At 46.5% G+C, this 19,197-nt stretch overlaps 1 protein-coding gene across 1 annotated transcript in view; it reads left to right on the forward strand.

The window, feature by feature from the left end:
- The first annotated feature begins 8,529 nt into the window (after nucleotides 1–8,529).
- Nucleotides 8,530–19,197, forward strand: part of SRCAP (Snf2 related CREBBP activator protein) — a 42,968-nt gene continuing 32,300 nt past the window's right edge. The window contains 6 exon segments of the mRNA XM_066383298.1: nucleotides 8,530–8,805; nucleotides 9,204–9,277; nucleotides 10,199–10,461; nucleotides 12,590–12,841; nucleotides 15,836–16,021; nucleotides 16,257–16,397. Coding sequence (XP_066239395.1) covers nucleotides 8,714–8,805; nucleotides 9,204–9,277; nucleotides 10,199–10,461; nucleotides 12,590–12,841; nucleotides 15,836–16,021; nucleotides 16,257–16,397 — 1,008 coding nt within the window. The 5' untranslated portion in view covers nucleotides 8,530–8,713.

The raw sequence follows: 19,197 nt of genomic DNA on the forward strand, positions 1-19,197 counted from the left end.
TCGGAAATTTCTGGCTTAACACTAGAGGGCAAAAGTAAAGGGAAAGGCCCTGGCTAGTTGGCTCAGTGGTAGAGCGTCAGCCTGGCGTGCAGGAATCCTGGGTTCGATTCCCGGCCAGGCACACAGGAGAAGCGCCCATCTGCTTCTCTACCCCTCCCCCTCTCCTTCCTCTGTGTCTCTCTCTTCCCCTCCTGCAGCCAAGGCTCCATTGGAGCAAAGTTTGCCCGGGCGCTGAGGATGGCTCTGTGGCCTCTGCCTCAGGCACTAGAATGGCTCTGATTGCGGCAGAGCAATGCCCCAGATGGGCAGAGCATCGCCCCCTGGTGGGCATGCTGGGTGGATCCCGGTCAGGCGCATGCAGGAGTCTGTCTGACTGCCTCCCTGTTTCCAACTTCAGAAAAATACCAATAAATAAATAAATAAAAAAGTAAAGGGAAATTTGTAAACTCCATATGGTTTAGTGGCCGTCCGCCGGAAGCTGAGGGAAACTCTTCCATCTCCAGGTCTGACGTAGTCAGGGGTGTATACTGACCGGCCTACACTACGGAGAGCGAGTACCCCAAGGTGGACTCAGCAGATGGCTGTCACTTCTGAAAGGCAACTCTGAGAAAACTGTTCTAAATCCCACAAATTATAAAACTAGCAAAATTCACAGAAATATTATATTGCTTAAAGATAAAACTAAACCAAAGGCCAGAGACTATCGCCCTTATTCATTGCCCAGGACACCAGAAAAGGGGACTCAATAGAGAAAAAAGGAAATTGGGCAAAAAGCCAAAAATGTAGCCCTAAAATCAGTGGGGCCTTTAGAGATTTTAGTAGCTAAAAGGGACAGCTAAGAATAAAAGGGATAGTTAGAAATACCAGACAAGAGACTTTTCTTACCTGAAGCCCTAAGTAAAGAAATTAGCAACCAGCCTTAGAACCTATTATAATACAAAAGGCATAGTGCCCGAGTGTTTAGTCTGTGCCCAAATAAATACTAAGCAAAGTAAGGAAATTATAAAGAGAAACAGGGAGAGAGGAACTTTTCCAGGTGAACATTTAGAAATAGGTTTTACTGAAGGATAAGTAGAAGCTTTCCCTACTAGAAATGGGACCGTAGTAACAGTTGTTAAGAAATTACTATCAATATATGTTGCCCATTAATATGGGCCTGCATTTGTATCCAAGATCTCACAGCTAGTAGGAAAGGCACTCAATATTAATTGGAAATTACATTGTGCCTACAGGCCCCAAAGTCCAGGGCAGGTAGAATGCATTAATTGAATCTTAAAGGAAACTGTAACCAAATTTGTTTTTGAAACCGGTGAAAAGTGTCCCACCTTACTCCCTTTAGCTTTCCTTAGGGCAAGGTGCACCCCCCCTACAGGGAAGGATTCACTCTTTTTGAAATAATGTTTGGAAGACCCCATCCCTTACTACCAAAACTCAGAGAAGAAATAAAAACTGAATTGGTAACCACTCCTTCCTTAAGTACTTACAGGGTCTGCAGATGACTCACCAGGTTGTCCAAAAGATTGTCCGAGCGGTGCTTCCAGCACTGCCAGGAGATCTGGTACATCCCTTCCATCCTGGGGACTCAGTCTGGGCAAAGAAGTACACCACCCAAGAACCGACTCCTACGTGGATGGGTCCACACACCGTGATCCCGACCACTCCCACTGAGGCCAAGGTAGAAGGCATACCCACCTGGGTCCACCACAGCCGGTTGAAGCCTGCAGCCCCAGCAGAGACGACCTTCTGGACAGCAGAGACTGACCCCGACTACCCTTGTAAGCTGACCCTGAAAAGGACAATATGCCCTGCTGCAACCACAAACTGGAAGCTGACTGGTCCATGCATGACTGAACCCTGAGGAAGCTCCCTGAGGAGCTCCTTTAATTAGACTTTGAGGAAGGAGGGAAACTGAGGTCAAAGGAAAGCCAGAATAAGTCGTCTTAAGTATTTTTTTTTTTTTTTTTTTTTTTTTTACAGAGAGAGGGATAGATAGGGACAGACAGACAGGAACGGAGAGAGATGAGAAGCATCAATCATCAGTTTTTCGTTGCGACACCTTAGTTGTTCATTGATTGCTTTCTCATATGTGTTTTGACCGTGGGCCTTCAGCAGACCGAGGACCACTTGCTCAAGCCAGCGACCTTGGGTCCAAGCTTTGCTCAAACCAGATGAGCCTGTGCTCAAGCTGGCCACCTCGGGGTCTTGAACCTGGGTCCTCTGTGTCCCAGTCCGATGCTCTATCCACTGCGCCACCACCTAGTCAGGCAGTGGCCTTAAGTTTTGATGCATGTACTGCTATGAGTCATAGAGAAGGGAGATATAAGTCCCTTTGCTAGAAAGGAAGCTACAAGATAAATGAAAAATATATATTGCTTATAGCTACCCCTATAAAGTAACCTATAAATACCAGCTACTTAGAGGGAGGACACCTCCAAAAAGAAGTGTACTTTAAAGAAAAATTACTTATTGCCAGCTTGGTTGTCACTAAAGGTTAAGATTTTTAAAATGAAGAGTTTTGACTGGAAAGGAATTGTATGGTTTTGATAATGAAAGGTGTAAGGTATAGAAATACTTTTATTTTTTTTTATTTTTATTTTTTTCTGTATTTTTCTGAAGCCGGAAACAGGGAGAGACAGTCAGACAGACTCCCGCATGCGCCCGACCCGGATCCACCCGGCACACCCACCAGAGGGCGACGCTCTGCCCACCAGGGGGCGACGCTCTGCCCACCAGGGGGCGATGCTCTGATGCGACCAGAGCCACTCTAGCGCCTGGGGCAGAGGCCGAGGAGCCATCCCCAGCGCCAGGGCCACCTTTGCTCCAGTGGAGCCTCGGCTGTGGGAGGGGAAGAGAGAGACAGGGAGGAAGGAGAGGGGGAGGGGTGGAGAAGCAGATGGGCGCTTCTCCTGTGTGCCCTGGCAGGGAATCGAACCTGGGACTTCTGCACGCCAGGCCGACGCTCTACCACTGAGCCAACCGGCCAGGGCCTATTTTTTATTTTATTTTATTTTTTTACAGAGACAGAGAGAGAGTCAGAGTGAGGGATAGACAGGGACAGACAGACAGGAATGGAGAGATGAGAAGCATCAATCATTAGTTTTTCGTTGTGCACTGCAACACCTTAGTTGTTTCATGGTGGGTGGTAGCAGAATAACCAAACGTCACCGCAATTGGCCCACCATGAAAGCTGGAATGCCAACTAATGGACAGGAGGGACCAGGTGGGCCAGCACTGCAAAAATGGGGGCTTTTTATAAAAAGATTCGCCATCACGGTTATAGGCTGATGTTCCTACTTACAGGATCTGCAGATCACTAATCCTAGCTTTAACTTTAGGCCCCTGCCTACTCAACAGCCTCATGCACCTCGTTAAAATGAGTCAAGGATTCAACTCATGATATAAAACCAGTGGGGAATGTGATAAGGTGCCAAGGAATTGCAAAAATTGTTAAACTTAGACCCTGGCCAGTTGGCTCAGCGGTAGAGCGTCGGCCTGACGTGCAGGAGTCCCGGGTTTGATTCCCGGCCAGGGCACACAGGAGAAGTGCCCATCTGCTTCTCCACCCCTCCTCCTCTCCTTCCTCTCTGTCTCTCTCTTCCCCTCCCGCAGCCGAGGCTCCATTGGAGCAAAGATGGCCCAGGCGCTGGGGATGGCTCTGTGGCCTCTGCCTCAGGTGCTAGAATGGCTCTGGATGCAACAGAGCGACGCCCCAGAGGGGCAGAACATCGCCCCTTGGTGGGCATGCTGGGTGGATCCCGGTCGGGCGCATGCGAGAGTCTGTCTGACTGCCTCCCCGTTTCCAGCTTCGGAAAAATGCAAAAGGAAAAAAAAAATTGTTAAACTTAGTATTTTAAAAAGGAAAAGTCAGGACCCTTACCCTTCCTTTCTGTAGAGAATGGAAAGAGAAGAATGCAGGAGCTTCCTGGCTTATAAGGACAACTGGGTCATCTGATCATCTAGTTTAGCTGATTCCTAGAATTCTCTGAAAGGGTGCCTGGGGCCACTTGCCACACAAAGCAAAGAAGATAGAACTTATCTGAAAACCATAGAAAACAATATTTATGTACCTTAATCAAGAATTCCTGTACTCGACTCACCCTAAAGTCATGAGAGTAATGTATAGCTCTAGACCAGTGGTAGTCAACCTGGTTCCTATTGCCCACTAGTGGGCATTCCAGCTTTCATGCTGGGCGGTAGCGGAGCAACCAAAGTACAAATAAAAAGATAGATTTAAGTATAGTAAGTTGTTTTATAAAGATTTATTCTGCAAAACTTAGTGAAAGTCCGACATAAAGTACTTGGTAAGTAATTATTATTATATTCTTTAACTTACTGTAACTCTTCTTTATAAATTTTATAAAGTAAAGTTATTTCCCTACTCTATAAATCACCATTACTGTGGAACCGGTGGGTGGTTAGAAAATTGTACTACTAACAGAGATACAAAAGTGTGCGGTAGGTATAAAAAGGTTGACGACCCCTGCTCTAAACAAAGGGATCACAAGCCCCTCCTTACCCACCCTAACCAGTACTTGATTCTGTATAAAAGCAGGCTGAGAACTGTATGAGGACCTACATGATTTGGGACTGTGCCCCATGTAGCTAGCCGGTTAATTAATAAACTCCTCAAAAATTTCTTCTGTAACCTGCCTTGGTGTCTCTATATAACCCGTGGATTAAAATACACTACTTTACAACAATCTCAGTGCTTCAGGTTGATGCTCTATCCACTACACCACCATAGGTCAGGCACCAACTTCTGATATAATTCATCTCTCTCCCCCATAATTGTTGCTATGATTTTTATCACCATCAATTAATTTTGCTTGTTCTTGAACTTTAAACAAATGGAATCATAGGCATATACTTTTTAAAAATTGATTTGAGAAAGGGGGGAGAAACATCAATCTGTTGTTCCACTTATTTATACAATCATTGCTTGATTCTTGTATGTGCCCTGACTAGGGAATCGAACCCAGAACCGTGGCATATTGTGATGATGCTCTAACCAACTGAGCTACCTGACCAGGGCCTATATGTATATATTCTTTAAAATTAAATTTTTTTATTTTTTTTACAGAGACAAAGAGTCAGTGTGAGGGATAGATAGGGACAGACAGACAGGAATGGAGAGAGATGAGAAGCATCAATCATTAGTTTTTCATTGCTACACCTTAGTTGTTCATTGATTGCTTTCTCATATGTGCCTTGACCCGGGGACTACAGCAGACCGAGTAACCCCTTGCTCAAGCCAGTAACCTTGGGTCCAAGCTGGTGAGCTTTGCTCAAACTAGATGAGCCTGCGCTCAAGCTGGCGACCTCGGAGTCTTGAACCGGGGTCCTCCGCATCCCAGTCCGATGCTCTATCCAATGCGCCACCACCTGGTCAGGCAATATATTCTTAAGTTGGCTTCTTCAGCTTATCATAATGTCTGTCCTGTGATGATTGAAATGGACTTAGATGCCATTTGAAGGTCTTAAGTTTGAGAACATGATCAGATTTATATGAAAAGGACACACTGGTTACTGTATGAATAATGGAGTAAAGGGAAACAGGAGTGCAAGTGGGATGCCCAGTTAGGAGTAATCCAAGCAAGAGGTGATGATGACTCCACCAGGGTGATAGTTGCAGAAATAGAAGAAAGATTTGGATTTGAGTGTGAGATCATGTATCCAATGCCAGTTATTTTTTTTAAAGTATTATAATGCAAGTAGGTCACACTAATACATTTTATGAATAAACTTTCTGTGACTGGCATAGTAAATTTTCATGCATAAACTTATGTTCCTACTCTCAAGGGGTTAATAATACTTTTTGGCGTGGTGCAGACCGACCATGATTCCAGATACAATGGAACCGCTGCTTTAAGATAGAGCCTAGGAAGGTAGAGTAGCCAGAAGGGGTATTACACCGGCCTGGGGGTGGTCAAGAGAGATCTCCTGAGGGTTGTGGCCCTTAAGCTAAATTTTAAGGAATAGCTGAAATAGGATGAAAAGGTATATGGGAAAGCCAAGAGATGTGCGATCTCTTGGATGCTAAGTGTGGTTCTATGATGAGATCTCATAAATATATGAGCCTGGCCTGGAAGAGGACTTTGAACTGGGCCTAAATGGATGGGTATTCATCCACTTATTCAATCAAACAACCAATCCTGAGAGCTTCTGTATGCACTGATGCTCCAGGAGAGGCCAGAGGCAGCAAAATGACAGGCTGTGGGCGGAGTCTAATCCTTACCTGTATTTTGGCCCACATTCCTGTAGGTCCACTGCAGTAGAGGTTTGTACAGTAGCTGTTCCTTTAGGACAGAAAATATGGTCTGTTGTTTACATTCCTCACTTGCTTCTCTTTGTATTTATATTACTTCCTGGCCCTTTTAGGTCTTTTGAGTTTTTGTTGTTTTTTTACAGAGACAGAGAGAGAGTCAGAGAGAGGGATAGACAGGGACAGACAGACAGGAATGGAGAGATGAGAAGCATCAATCATTAGTTTTTTGTTGCGCATTGCAACACCTTAGTTGTTCATTGATTGCTTTCTCATATATGCCTTGACTGCGGGCCTTCAGCAGACTGAGTAACTCCTTGCTTGAGGCATCGACCCTGGGTCCATGCTGGTGAGCTTTTTACTCAAACCAGATGAGCCCACGTTCAAGCTGGCGACCTCGGGGTCTCGAACCTGAGTCCTCGGCATCCCAGTTTGACGCTCTATCCACTGCGCCACCGCCGGGTCAGGCAGGTCTTTGAGTTTTTAACACCTGGTTTTTGTTGTAAGAAAAATAGGACTTTAAGTCAATGACAAAGAATGATTAACATTTGAGTAGAATAGGGAAGAGCTAACCTAAGTGGATGAAGGGGTGAGAGCTTTATCAGGGCTTGCTAAACTGGCTCCTTCTTTGGGCTTTGGGTGTTACAATTTGTGAGAATGTGATCATCCTTGTGACTTAGACTGCTTGGCTGTGAATCTTGGCTTTGTGTTCCGTCACTGGTTAATCTATGAGCCTCAATTCATTAGAGATAATCAGCACACAAAGTGGCCTCAGAAGAAAGTAACTGTTATTATTCTATTCCGGAGCTAGGGGTATCGATTATAAAACTGGTTCTTAACCTAGAAGTTGGCGAACAGACGGCACAAGTGCTTGGGAGCTATTCGTAATACCACCCTTCTGTAAAACGAAGCAGCTCTGGGGTAAGTGGACTGCAGTGGGGATCCAGAGGCCCATGCTCCACTGCAGACTGGCTAAAAGTACCTAACACATTGCTTCAGTTTTTTGGGTATCCTCTCAAAAAGGGGGGGAACTAGTCCGACTTGGCGGACGCAATGCAGCCCCGTTTCAGTTTCCGTGCTGGAAAGTAAAGACGTTCTGTCTTCGGGCAAGCGCGGAACCTACAGGTGGACTACATCTCCCAGCCTGCCTTGCGCTCCCGACAGCGCCCTACGCTAGCACGCGAGCATCTCCGCATTCTCAACCACCAGTTACTGTCTCGCGAGAGGACGGGCCGCGCCGACGATAGCGATAGTTGTGGTGCTGGTGCTGGTGCTGGTGGTGGCGGCCGAGACGGCGGCGGCCATTTTGGTGAGGCCTCGGAAGCGGCGGCGGCGGCGGCGGCGGATCGCTGGGACTACTGTCTTATTTTCCCCACCTACCGCCCGCACTTCTGTGGCGTGAGAGGAGGTAGTGGAAGCAAGGTGGTGGCAGTAGCTGCGGGCCCCAGGGGAATTTAAAAGCCGTGAAGGCGGCGGCCAAGAGGGGGCCCTCCCCCCTCCTTTTCCGCGGGAGGGGGGGTGGTGCGTACGCCCCCGAGGACGCAGGTAAGGAGAGGGAGACAAGATGGCGGATGTCCCACAGTCCCCCCTCCCCTGACAGGTGACTGCGCGCGCATCTTTCCGCCACCGCCTTCCCTCCCTCCTTCCCGGGCGGCTGCGCGCGCACCTCCGGCTGGGGCCCCGAGTCCGGTACGCGAGGCTGTCGGCGCGCGCCCATAGAGAAACAGACTGAAGGGGGGCCAGGCCGGCCAGCACTGGGCCTGGGCGCGCCTCCTCTCCTTTCCCGCCCGTCTGCGCACGCGTGCCTGAGCGAGCGAGCGAGCCCGGAGAGGACGGACCCAGGTGTGCTCCTGCCCGCCCACCAACCTCGGCCCCCCTCGGGCGCGCGGGAAAAGGAAGGGGGTGTGGGACGAGGAGTCGGGGCGTGTGCCCACCATATCCAGTGAGGGACCAGGAACTGGCAGCTCGAACCCTTCCTTATCTCAGCCTTTCGCGGTCTAGTAGTGGGGGGGCTTCCTGACGGGCAGGGATGAGAGGCTGCCCAACCCCGCGACCCTTATGTGTGTGGGTTTGGGTTCTGGCGGGAGCCCCCGGGCGATGCGCGCAGCCGACTCACTCCGCCTCCAGCCGCGCACGCGCGGGCCCCTCCCCCACTCTCGCGCACGTTGGGTGGGGTGGGAGTCTTGGAGGGGGCGGGGCTACCTTAGGGCTAGTGGCAACTTGGGGCAGAGGTCAGGGGTCATGCTGGGTCAGAGTATTGGGAGGGGTGAGAGGCGGTCATGATGCCTTGGGTTAAGAGTTCAAGCATCTTGGATTGCAGTTAGCTTGGGTCCTTGAATCTGCGGTGGAGGAGGGAGTGAGTCAAAGGCAGAACCGTGGTGAAGGAATTTCCTTCAACACGGGGGAAACACTTCCGGGCCTTGTGTGGGTTTACCCTGCCGTTTCCGGGCCATGGTTCTCAGGGCGGCCTTCCTCACGTCGGATCGTCTCTCTCCTGTTTCCCGCTGTAGTTCTTGTGTTTCGGGAAGTGTCTCCTGGTGCAGGTATGGGAGCCAGGGGGCCCTGCCCTGAGCAAGGGTAGGTTCTGCGACTGCTCTGCCCGCACTGGCAGAACAGGTTGCCAGGCAGCCAGCACGTTTTGGAGCTAGATGTGACAGTTTTTTTTTTCTTTGTTATTCTCCATTCAGTTGTTGGAAACTTACAGTTAGGCTTTATAAACTTTTTATTTTTTTAGTTCCGTGCTCTTTCTACTGTCCAGTTTCTTGATTGCATTTATTTTTCTGAAATGTGAGCTTTTCTTCCTACTGTAACTTTTTTTTCCAGCCTTTGAACTGATTTGGGAACATTTAAAAGCCTCAAAGCTGGTGTAAAGAAGGTTTTTACGGATGTTGGTAAATGTGAATTGTCTCACTGCTGTTTTCTTCCCCTCCATTTGTTTCAGTTGTGATTCCCCTCAGTACGGCGGCACCGTGGAAGTACAGACTCTCACAGGGGGTGTGGTCTCAGCTCACACAGGTGAGGGTTCAGATACTATTTGTGTACTGATGCTAATGGGAGGGAAGCTTGAGGTATTTGGGGTTTTTTTTTGTTGTTTATTTTACAGAGACAGAGAGAGGAGGAATGGAGAGATGAGAAGCATCAATCATTAGTTTTTTGTTGCTCGTTGTGACACCTTAGTTGTTCATTGATTACTTTCTCATATGTGCCTTGACCGCGGACCTTCAGCAGACCGAGTAACCCCTTGCTCAAGCCAGCGACCTTGGGTTCAAGCTGGTGGGCTTTTTCTCAAACCAGATGAGCACGTGCTCAAGCTGGCGACCTCGGGATCTCGAACCTGAGTCCTCCACATCCCAGTCGACGCTGTATCCACTGTGCCACCGTCTGGTCAGGCTTGAGGTGTTTAATGAGAGAAATTGTAGGTTAATATATCTGGGTTGAGGATAGCATTGCAACAATAGAACTGGTGTTATGGAGAAAGATGTGATCACCCTGACTACCAAAGAGAATAGCACATCCTTCATGGTTTTGTTATAGGACTACTTAGGTTTAGTTGTCCTCCTACCACTTCCTTACTGTATGATCTTATGCAGGTCATTTGGTCTCTGTATCCTGGTTTCTTCCTACCTTGTAAAATAGAGGAAATGTTAAAATGTAAGCTCCATTTAGGTCAGGGATCTTTTCTGCATGGCTCTGTCCTCGGTATGTAGAAGGAACTAAGTGGACATTTATTATGACATGAAAAGTACCTGGTTTATAAGGTAAATGTGAGGGTGAAGAATACATCAAATAAGTATAAAGTATTTGACACATAGTAGATGCTCAAGAAATACAGGCTGTAATCACCATTCACTTATCTTTTTTAATGTTATTTTTGGTTATTTAAAGGATTCTTTAATATTTTAAAATCCCATTTCTTTTCTTTTTACGCTACTTTAGGTGCTCCAGAGGCCGGTGGACCTGAGCGGAGGCTGGGACGCCCTAGTGGGCCCCGGGCCCTGGAAGGCGGGTCCCGGTGGCCTGTGGCCCAGAATGAGGCCGGCTCCCAGCATGCCCTGCAGCCGGACGCCAGCCCCTCGGCCAGCAGCAGTGGTAACAACGACCCAGTCGTTCTTCAGGCATCCAAAGAGGAGCCTGGGAGTGGGACCATGCAGAGCAGCCCCTCCCCTGCTCACCCTCAGCTCCCAATCCTGCAGACACAGGTTCGAAAGTGGGGAAAGTTTCTTCTCTCCTGCTGTGTTGGCTGCTGGCTCTGAGGCAGAAGAAATACATGGCAGGTCTTAGCCATATTTCTGTGATTCTGGCTACCTGGATACTGAGTTTCACGAATCTTTGAGCGGACTATTAAGCCTGTTGAGTACTTATATTGTACTTGATATTAGTGTAGCATTGATGTCTGAGAGTGTGGAAACTCCTGTTACTTGAAGAAGTTGAATTGGGCCAGGTTGGAAATGAAGGTTGGGACAATGTGCTTCTAAGACTGTGTGAACAGCTCCGTTTCTCATAGAACTGTTAAGCCATATGGATGCTCCATGTTTGTGTGTTTGTGTAGCGCTCCTTTTTTTTTCATACCAAATAAGGGAGTAGTGGGGCAATCATGGCTTTTTACACTAGACAGACCCAGGTGTGTGTACAGTAGGACTTTTTTTTTTTTGTAGGTGAAGTAACTTTTTTTTTTTTTTTTAATATTTATTGATTTTAGGGGGGGGCAAGGAATGAGAAGTATCAACTCATAGTTGCTTCACTTTATATGTTCATTGATTGCTTGAATTATGTGCCTTGATACTGGACAAGCCTTGGGTTTCTTTTTTTTTTCTTTTTCTTTTTTTTTTTTTTTGTATTTATCTGAAGTGAGAAGCTGGGAGGCAGAGACAGACTCCTGCATGCGCCCGACCAGGATCCACCCAGCAAGCCCACCAGGGGACGATGCTCCCAGAACTATTCTAGCACCTGAGGTGGAAGCCATGGAGCCATCCTCAGCACCCGGGCCAAATTTGCTCCAGTGGAGCCTTGGCTGTGGGAGGGAAAGAGAGATAGAGAGAAAGGAGAGGAGGAATAGTGGAGAAGTAGATGGGCACTTCCGTGTGCCCTGGCAAGGAATTGAACCTGGGACTTCCACACGCCAGGCCGATGCTCTACTGCTGAGCCAACGGCCAGGGCCAAACCTAGACTTTCAAAACTGGTAACTTCAGTGTTCCAGGTCAACTCTATCCACTGTGCCACCACAGGCTGGGCATGCAGTAGGCCTTTGATGGTTATGGATTTGATATTTGTAATTTTCCTGAGCAGCTGGGAAATTTTGTGACGTAGTCTTTTGTCGTTTAGCTGAGTAGGAATTATAATGGCACACTGAAAAGCTTGGTGAGGTGAATTTCATGAATTTACTACTATCCACATTTAAGTAGGGCTTTATTCTCTGCTTCTTACTGCTTTTGCAGAACCTTTTAAAATAATAGGTGGATATTTGAGGACAGTGACCAAACTGTCTCCTTTTCCCTACTCTTTCCCTAATACCTCCCTAGTAAAGGAAACTACCAAGACTGGTAATGAATATAAAAAGGTTGTGACACAATGCAGTCAATAGTTCAGATGCTAAATAGATGTTTACCTGAAACCTATGTACTCTTTTTTTTTTCCCCCCTAAGATTTTATTTATTGATTTTACTGAGATAAGAGAAAGAGGAGAGAGGGAGTGAGAAGTATCAACTTATAGTTGCTTCACTTTAGTTCATTAATTGCTTGTTGTATATGCCTTGACTAGGCAAGCCCACAGCTTTGAACCAGCAACCTCAGCATCCAGGTCAATGCTTTATCCACCAAGCCACCACGGGCCAACCAAAACCTATGTACTATTATTGATCAGTGTCACCCATGTAATTTAATTTCCAAATTACAAAAAAATGTCAAAGGTTTAGGTTATTTTGGTTTTTTGTTCTTTGAGGCATTTGGTGCTAGCTCAAATTTATTTGCATAAGTAAATTTGCCATAGTTGCTGTGAAAAGGAGGAAAAAACTTCTTAAAGCTTCATTGAAATTTGAAATCATATGCTGTAGTATGCCTGAACACTGTAACTGTTAGAGTACTATGTAGTATTCTTTAATACTGTCAGGCTGTAATTCCTCTTGCATGCCACCCTTCTACTATAAGGTTGGATCTTCCCTGTTAAACACTTTATTAAAATTTACTCCAAAGGTTTGTGTTTATGAAATGAGGTTGATACCTTACTTTAGGGGTTTTTTTTTCCTTGTGATGATAGAGTGAAATAATGTACTTTAAACTCCTGGTACCATGCTAAGAATTTATTTTATCTTTCATTTTCCAATTTTCTAGATGGTGTCGGACGGCATGACAGGCAGCAACCCTGTGTCCCCTGCCTCATCCAGTTCTCCAGCCTCTAGTGGGGCAGGTGGCATCTCCCCCCAGCATATAGCTCAAGATTCCTCTCTAGATGGACCTCCAGGGCCCCCAGATGGCGCCACCGTGTCGCTGGAGGGGCTCAGTTTACTCCAGGCTGCTGACCTGACTAACAAGGGTCCAAAGTGGGAGAAGAGCCATGCTGAGATTGCAGAGCAGGCCAAGCATGTAGGTATTGGGAAGGCTTGTGAGGATTCTTGAGAATGTTCTTCCTGGACTTCTGTATTCCATGGGTATTTTACATTTCTCGTTGTGTAGAGGTTCTGCCTTAACATACGTGATCTTGAGCAAGTTGCTCACACTCTAAGCCTCATTTCCTTTTCTGTAAAATAAGGGTGGTGTAATAGTCTGTAGGCTGTTAGGAGGCTTAAATTAAAGACATAAAAGTGCTTTGTTACCTGGCCAGATAGTTAAATTGGTTAGAGCATCATCCCAAAATGCAGGGGTTGTGGGTTCGATTCCCAGTCAGGGCCCATACAGAAACAGATTGATGTTTCTGTTTCTCTCTAGAATCAATAAGTATATTAAAAATTAGAAGTGCTTGGTAGGTTGTAAGGCTCTTAAGATTTACTGGTTTCTACTTCTTTCTTATCCAGTGGTAAGTGTGGTCCATGGGCCTGTAGCATCAGCATCACCTGGAAACAAGTTAGAATTGCAAATTCTGCCCTGGCAGAGTAGCTCAGTCAGTTAGAGCAGTGGTCCCCAACCCCCTGGCCGCGGACCGGTAGCGGTCTGCAGAGAAAGAATAAATAACTTGCATTATTTCCATTTTATTTATATTTAAGTCTGAATGATGTTTTATTTTTTAAAAATGACCAGATTCCCTCTGTTAAATCCGTCTAAGACTCACTCTTGATGCTTGTCTCGTAAGTTCGACAATTATATTTAAAAATACCACAGTTATTACGCCGATTGCATAATTTTAATTTGTGCATTTATCCGTCCCACCCTAAAGGCTGGTCCATGAAAATATTTTCTGACATTAAACTGGTCCGTGGCCCAAAAAAGGTTGGGGACCATTGGGTTAGAGCATCATCCCAACATGCCATGGTTGTGGTTTCGATCCCAGGTCAGGGTACATAGAAGAATCAACCAGTGAATGGGTGAAACAACAAATATGTTTTTCTCTCCTTCTCCCTCACTTTCCCTCTTTCCTGTCTCTCCCCCCCCCCCTTCTACTCTCCTCAAAACAACAAGAATTTTTTTAAAAATTAGATCTTTTTTTTTTTTTTAATGCAAATTCTAAGTATCCTTCCATCTACCTATTTAAAACTAAAGGGTAGGGCCCTGCAATTTGTCTTAAAAAAGACTTCTGGTGATTCTGATGCATGCTCAAATTTGAGAGCCATGTCCTTGATATTTAGCATCAGGCCATTTTTAGTTCCCTGATTCATCTCGCTATTATTTCCTCTGGATTAGTTTTTGTGTAGAGAGGACAAGAATAAGGGCAGTTGTCTTTTAATTTTATTTGTTGATTTTAGAGAGAGGAAGGGAGACAGAGGAAAACATCAATTTGTTGTTCCATTTAGTTGTGCATTCATTGGTTGATTCTTTGTGTGTGCCCTGACTGGGGATCAAACCCTTAACCATGGCTTATAGGGATGGTGCTCTAACCAACTGATCTACCTGGCCAGGGCCCACAAGGGCAGTTGTCTTAAGTTTTGAAATCACCTCTATTAAGTGATTTTTTTGTTTTTAAGTGAGCGGAGGAGAGGTTAACAGACTCTCACATGTGCCTGGACTTGTACTCACCTGGCTACCCCCATTTGGCGCTAATGTTTGAATCAGCCGAGTTATCCTCAGCGCTGGGGGCTGATTCTCAAACCAGCTGAGCCACTGGTTGCAAAGGGGAAGAGAGAGAGGTGGGGGAGAGGGAGGGGAACAGAAGCAGATGGTCGCATTTCCAGTGTGCCCTAACCGAATATTGATCCTGGGATGTCTGCATACCAGGCTGACACTCCATCCACTGAGCCAACTAGCCAGAGCTGAATAAAAATTTTAAAAGCTTTTATTTATTTATTTTTTATGAAATTCAGGGTAGAGAAAAAGTAAGCTTACAGTTCATGTGGAAAATAATATAACTAATAAAAATATAAGAATAAATTCTGTTTTATATGACTGTCAACTTACTTTTGTGTTATGCTGTATAATCAATGTAGAAACTTATTTTTTGGTTATAGTAACCACTATTAATCTTTTGGTATTTTAACTTTTTAGTATTTTCACCCAATGAGTACATTTTTCTAACAAGTGTTTTCCAAAAACAAAAAATATATATATAAATTGGGCTTTATACCATACTTCTAGATATGAACATGCTCTTGTTTAAGTAGATTCTATAGTGATAAAAAACTTCATTCATATTCAGAGTCAAAGAAACTTTTGGTCCTTTCTTCTCTGGATAGTTGCCTTGGAATATAATTTCCTGAGGCTTGCTTATATTCATGGGGAGTAGAGATTGTGGGAAATAATGGAAAGAGCATGAAATTTGGTGTTTGGAGTCATTAGGCATTTTTTTTTTTTCTGAAGCTGGAAACGGGGGGAGACAGACAGACTCCCGCATGCGCCCGACCGGGGATCCACCCGGCACCCACCCGGCACGCTCACCAGGGGTGACGCTCTGCCCACCAGGGGGTGATGCTCTGCCCCTCTGGGGCGTCGCTCTGCCGCAACCAGAGCCACTCTAGCGCCTGGGGCAGAGGTCAAGGAGCCATCCCCAGCGCCCGGGCCATCTTTGCTCCAATGGAGCCTTGGCTGCGGGAGGGGAAGAGAGAGACAGAGAGGAAGGGGGGGGGGGAGAAGCAAATGGGCGCTTCTCCTATGTGCCCTGGTCGGGAATCGAACCCGGGTCCCCCGCACGCCAGGCCGACGCTCTACCGCTGAGCCAACCGGCCAGGGCCATTAGACATATTTTTAATTCTCAGTTTGTTAATACTTCCTGGCTATGTGATCTCATGTAAATCACATAACTTCATCTTTTTTTTACTGCTCTGAAGAGAGTATAATACCTACTTTATTTGTAGGATTGATTTGTGGACTTAATCACAAAACTGAGTTCCGCCGGTCCCTATAGCATATACAGTCTGTACTCAGGAGTTTAGCCATGGCCACGACACGGAGTATATATCCAGTCACTTGATTGACCTGGCTCTCCCTCAATAGGAGGCAGAGATTGAGACCCGGATTGCTGAGCTGCGGAAGGAGGGGTTCTGGTCCCTGAAGAGGCTGCCCAAGGTGCCGGAGCCCCCCCGCCCCAAAGGCCACTGGGACTATCTGTGTGAGGAGATGCAGTGGCTGTCTGCTGACTTCGCTCAGGAGCGCCGTTGGAAACGGGGTGTGGCCCGTAGGGTATGTCTTCAGCGGGACCTACTTTCCATTTTTCCGGTTTGCTTCTTTGTTGGGTGGGTTGATTGGAAGGAAAGGAACCAGTACAATGTAGGATGATTGTTAGTGTCCATAGTCTCAGGAAGCAAGCTGACTTGCCAGGTTTCTTGGTCTTGATTATTTTCTTTGCTTTTTGACTTGGGGAGAGGACAAGGTTCTGGCCTTGGAGTGTTTTTATGCTGGTTCCGCATTCCCACAGGTAGTGCGGATGGTGATCCGGCACCATGAGGAGCAGCGGCAGAAAGAGGAACGGGCCCGGAGGGAGGAGCAGGCCAAGCTGCGCCGAATTGCCGCCGCCATGGCCAAGGATGTCAGGCAGTTCTGGAGCAATGTGGAGAAGGTAGGCAGCAGGGGATTGGGAAAGGTAGGTGCCTTGGGTTCGGTTGGTGGGTAGCATGGTAGCAGGGATGATCAAAACTTTGTGAGAGTGAGCCCTGGCCGGTTGGTTGACTCAGTGGTAGAGCGTTGGCCTGGCGTGCAGGAGTCCCGGGTTCGATTCCTGGCCAGGGCACACAGGAAAAGCGCCCATCTGCTTCTCCACCCCTCCCCCTCTCCTTCCTCTCACTTCCCCTCCCGCAGCCAAGGCTCCATTGGAGCAAAGTTGGCCCAGGCGCTGAGGATGGCTCCATGGCCTCTGCCTCAGGTGCTAGAATGGCCTTCTCCTTCCTCTCTGTCTCTTACTTCCCCTCCGGCAGCCAAGGCTCCATTGGAGCAAAGTTGGCCCAGGCGCTGAGGATGGTCCATGGCCTCTGCCTCAGGCGCTAGAATGGCCCTGGTTGCAATAGAGCAACGCCCCAGATGGGCTGAGCATCGCCCCCTGGTGGGCATGCCGGGTGGATCCCGGTCAGGCGCATGCGGGGGAGTCTGTCTGACTGCCTCCCCGTTTCCAACTTCAGAAAAAATACAAAAAAAAAAAACACTTTGTGAGAGTGAATATTATTTCAAGCAACTTTAATGACATTTCTATTGTGCATTGGACCTTCCTTGCAGCAAGTGCTGTGAAGATGAAAGAAGTACAGTGGAAAATGAACCCTGCCTTTGTGGATAGTTTGAACTATTTATTTTTAAAATTTATTTATTGATTGTAGAGAGAGGAAATGAGAGAAAAAGACAAACATCGACCTGTTCCTGTATGTGCCCTATCTGGGAATAGAACTTGCAACCTTAGGATATTATGATGATGTTCTAACTGAGCCACCCGACAAGGGCAAATTTTTATTTTTTAATTACAGTTGACATTCAATATTATATTATTAGTTTCAGGTATAGAACATAGTGGTCAGACATCCATATAACTTATGAAGTGATACCTTGATAAGTCCAGCACCCTCTTGACACCATACATAGATACTACAACGTTATTGTCCATAGTTTCTATGCTGTGCTTTACATCCCTGTGACTGTTTTGTAACTGCCAATTTGTACTTCCTAATCCTTTCACCTTTAACACCCAGCTCCCCTAACCTCCTCCCTTCTGGCAACTCAGTTCTCTGTATCTGTGAGTCTGTTTCTGTTTTGTTTGCTTGCAGTTTTGTTTTTTCAGATTCCACATATAAGTGAAATCATAAGCTATTTGTCTTTCTCTGTCTCACTTAATTCACTTAGCATAATCCCCTGTGTTGCCTGGCCTGTGGTGGCGCAGTGGATGGAGAACCGATCTGGAACCCTGAGATCGCTGGTTCAAAACCCTGGGCTTTCCCGGTCATGGCACATATGACAAGCTGCCGGTGAACAACTAGAGTAAAGCAACTATTTCTGGTCCCCCCACCCTCCCCTCTCTCTGTAAAATCAATGAATGAAATCTTTAAAAACAAACACAAAAAAAACCCCTCTGTGTCCATGCTATTGCAAATGGCAAGATTCATTCTTTTTTCCAGTTGAGTAATATTACATTGTATGTATGGGCCACATCTCTTTTTATCCATTTGTCAATCAGTGGACATTTGGGTTGGTGTGTATCTTGGCCTTTGTAAGTAATGCAGTGAACATAGAGATGCAGATATCTATTCAAATTAGTATTTTGGATTTCTTCAGATATATACCCAGAAGTGAAATTCCTGAGTTATATGCCATTAATTTTGTGATTTTTATTGATTTGAATGAGACAAAGGGAGGGGGGAGAGACAGGAACATCAAGCTGTTCCTGTACGTGCACTGATCAGGGATTGAACCAGCAACCTCTGCGTTTTGAGATGATGCTCTAACCAACTGACCCATCGGCCAAGGGTTTTTAATTTTTTGAGGAATCCACATAGTTTTCTTAGTGGATGCACCATTTTGCAATCTCACTAACAGTGCAGAAAGGTTCTTTTTTCTTAGCATCCACATCAGTACTTACTGTTTGTTGACTTTTTTTTTTTTTTTTGTATTTTTCCGATGATGGAAATGGGAGGCAGTCAGACAGACTCCTGCATGCGCCCGACCAGGATCCACCCAGCACGCCCACCATGGGGAGATGCTCTGCCCATCTGGGGCGTCGCTCTGTTGCAACCAGAGCCATTCTAGCGCCTGAGGTGGAGGTCATGGGGCCGTCCTCAGCACCCGGGCCAACTTGGCTCCAATGGAGCCTTGGCTGCGGGAGGGGAAGAGAGAGACAGAGAGGAAGGAGAGGGGGAGGGGTGGAGAAGCAGATGGGCGCTTCTCCTGTGTGCCCTGGCCGGGAATCGAACCCGGGACTCCTGCACACCAGGCCGATGCTCTACCACTGAGCCAACCAGCCAGGGCGTTGACTTATTGATGATAGCCATTCTGACAGGTGTGAGGTGATAATCTCATTGTGGTTTTAATTTGCACTGCTCTGATGACTAGTGGCTATCTTTATGTCCTCTTTGGATAAATGTCTAATCAGGTTCTCTGATCTTTTTTTTTATCATGTGTCCACCACATTTAAAAAATTGATTCTAGAGAGGGGGGTAGGAGAGAGAAACATTGATTTGTTGTTTCACTTGTTTATGCATTAATTGGTTGATTCTTGTGTGTGCCCTGAACAAGAATCAAACCTGCAACCTTGGCTTATTGGGATGATGATCCAATCAACTGAACCACCTGGCCAGTGCTCTTCCCATTTTTTAATTGGATTAGGGATTAATAGGACTTAGTGACTCTTCTAGGCCATCTGTCCTTTGCAGGGCATTCAGCAT

Source organism: Saccopteryx leptura, chromosome 4 (assembly GCF_036850995.1).
Source record: "Saccopteryx leptura isolate mSacLep1 chromosome 4, mSacLep1_pri_phased_curated, whole genome shotgun sequence".
Lineage (NCBI taxonomy): Eukaryota > Metazoa > Chordata > Mammalia > Chiroptera > Emballonuridae > Saccopteryx > Saccopteryx leptura.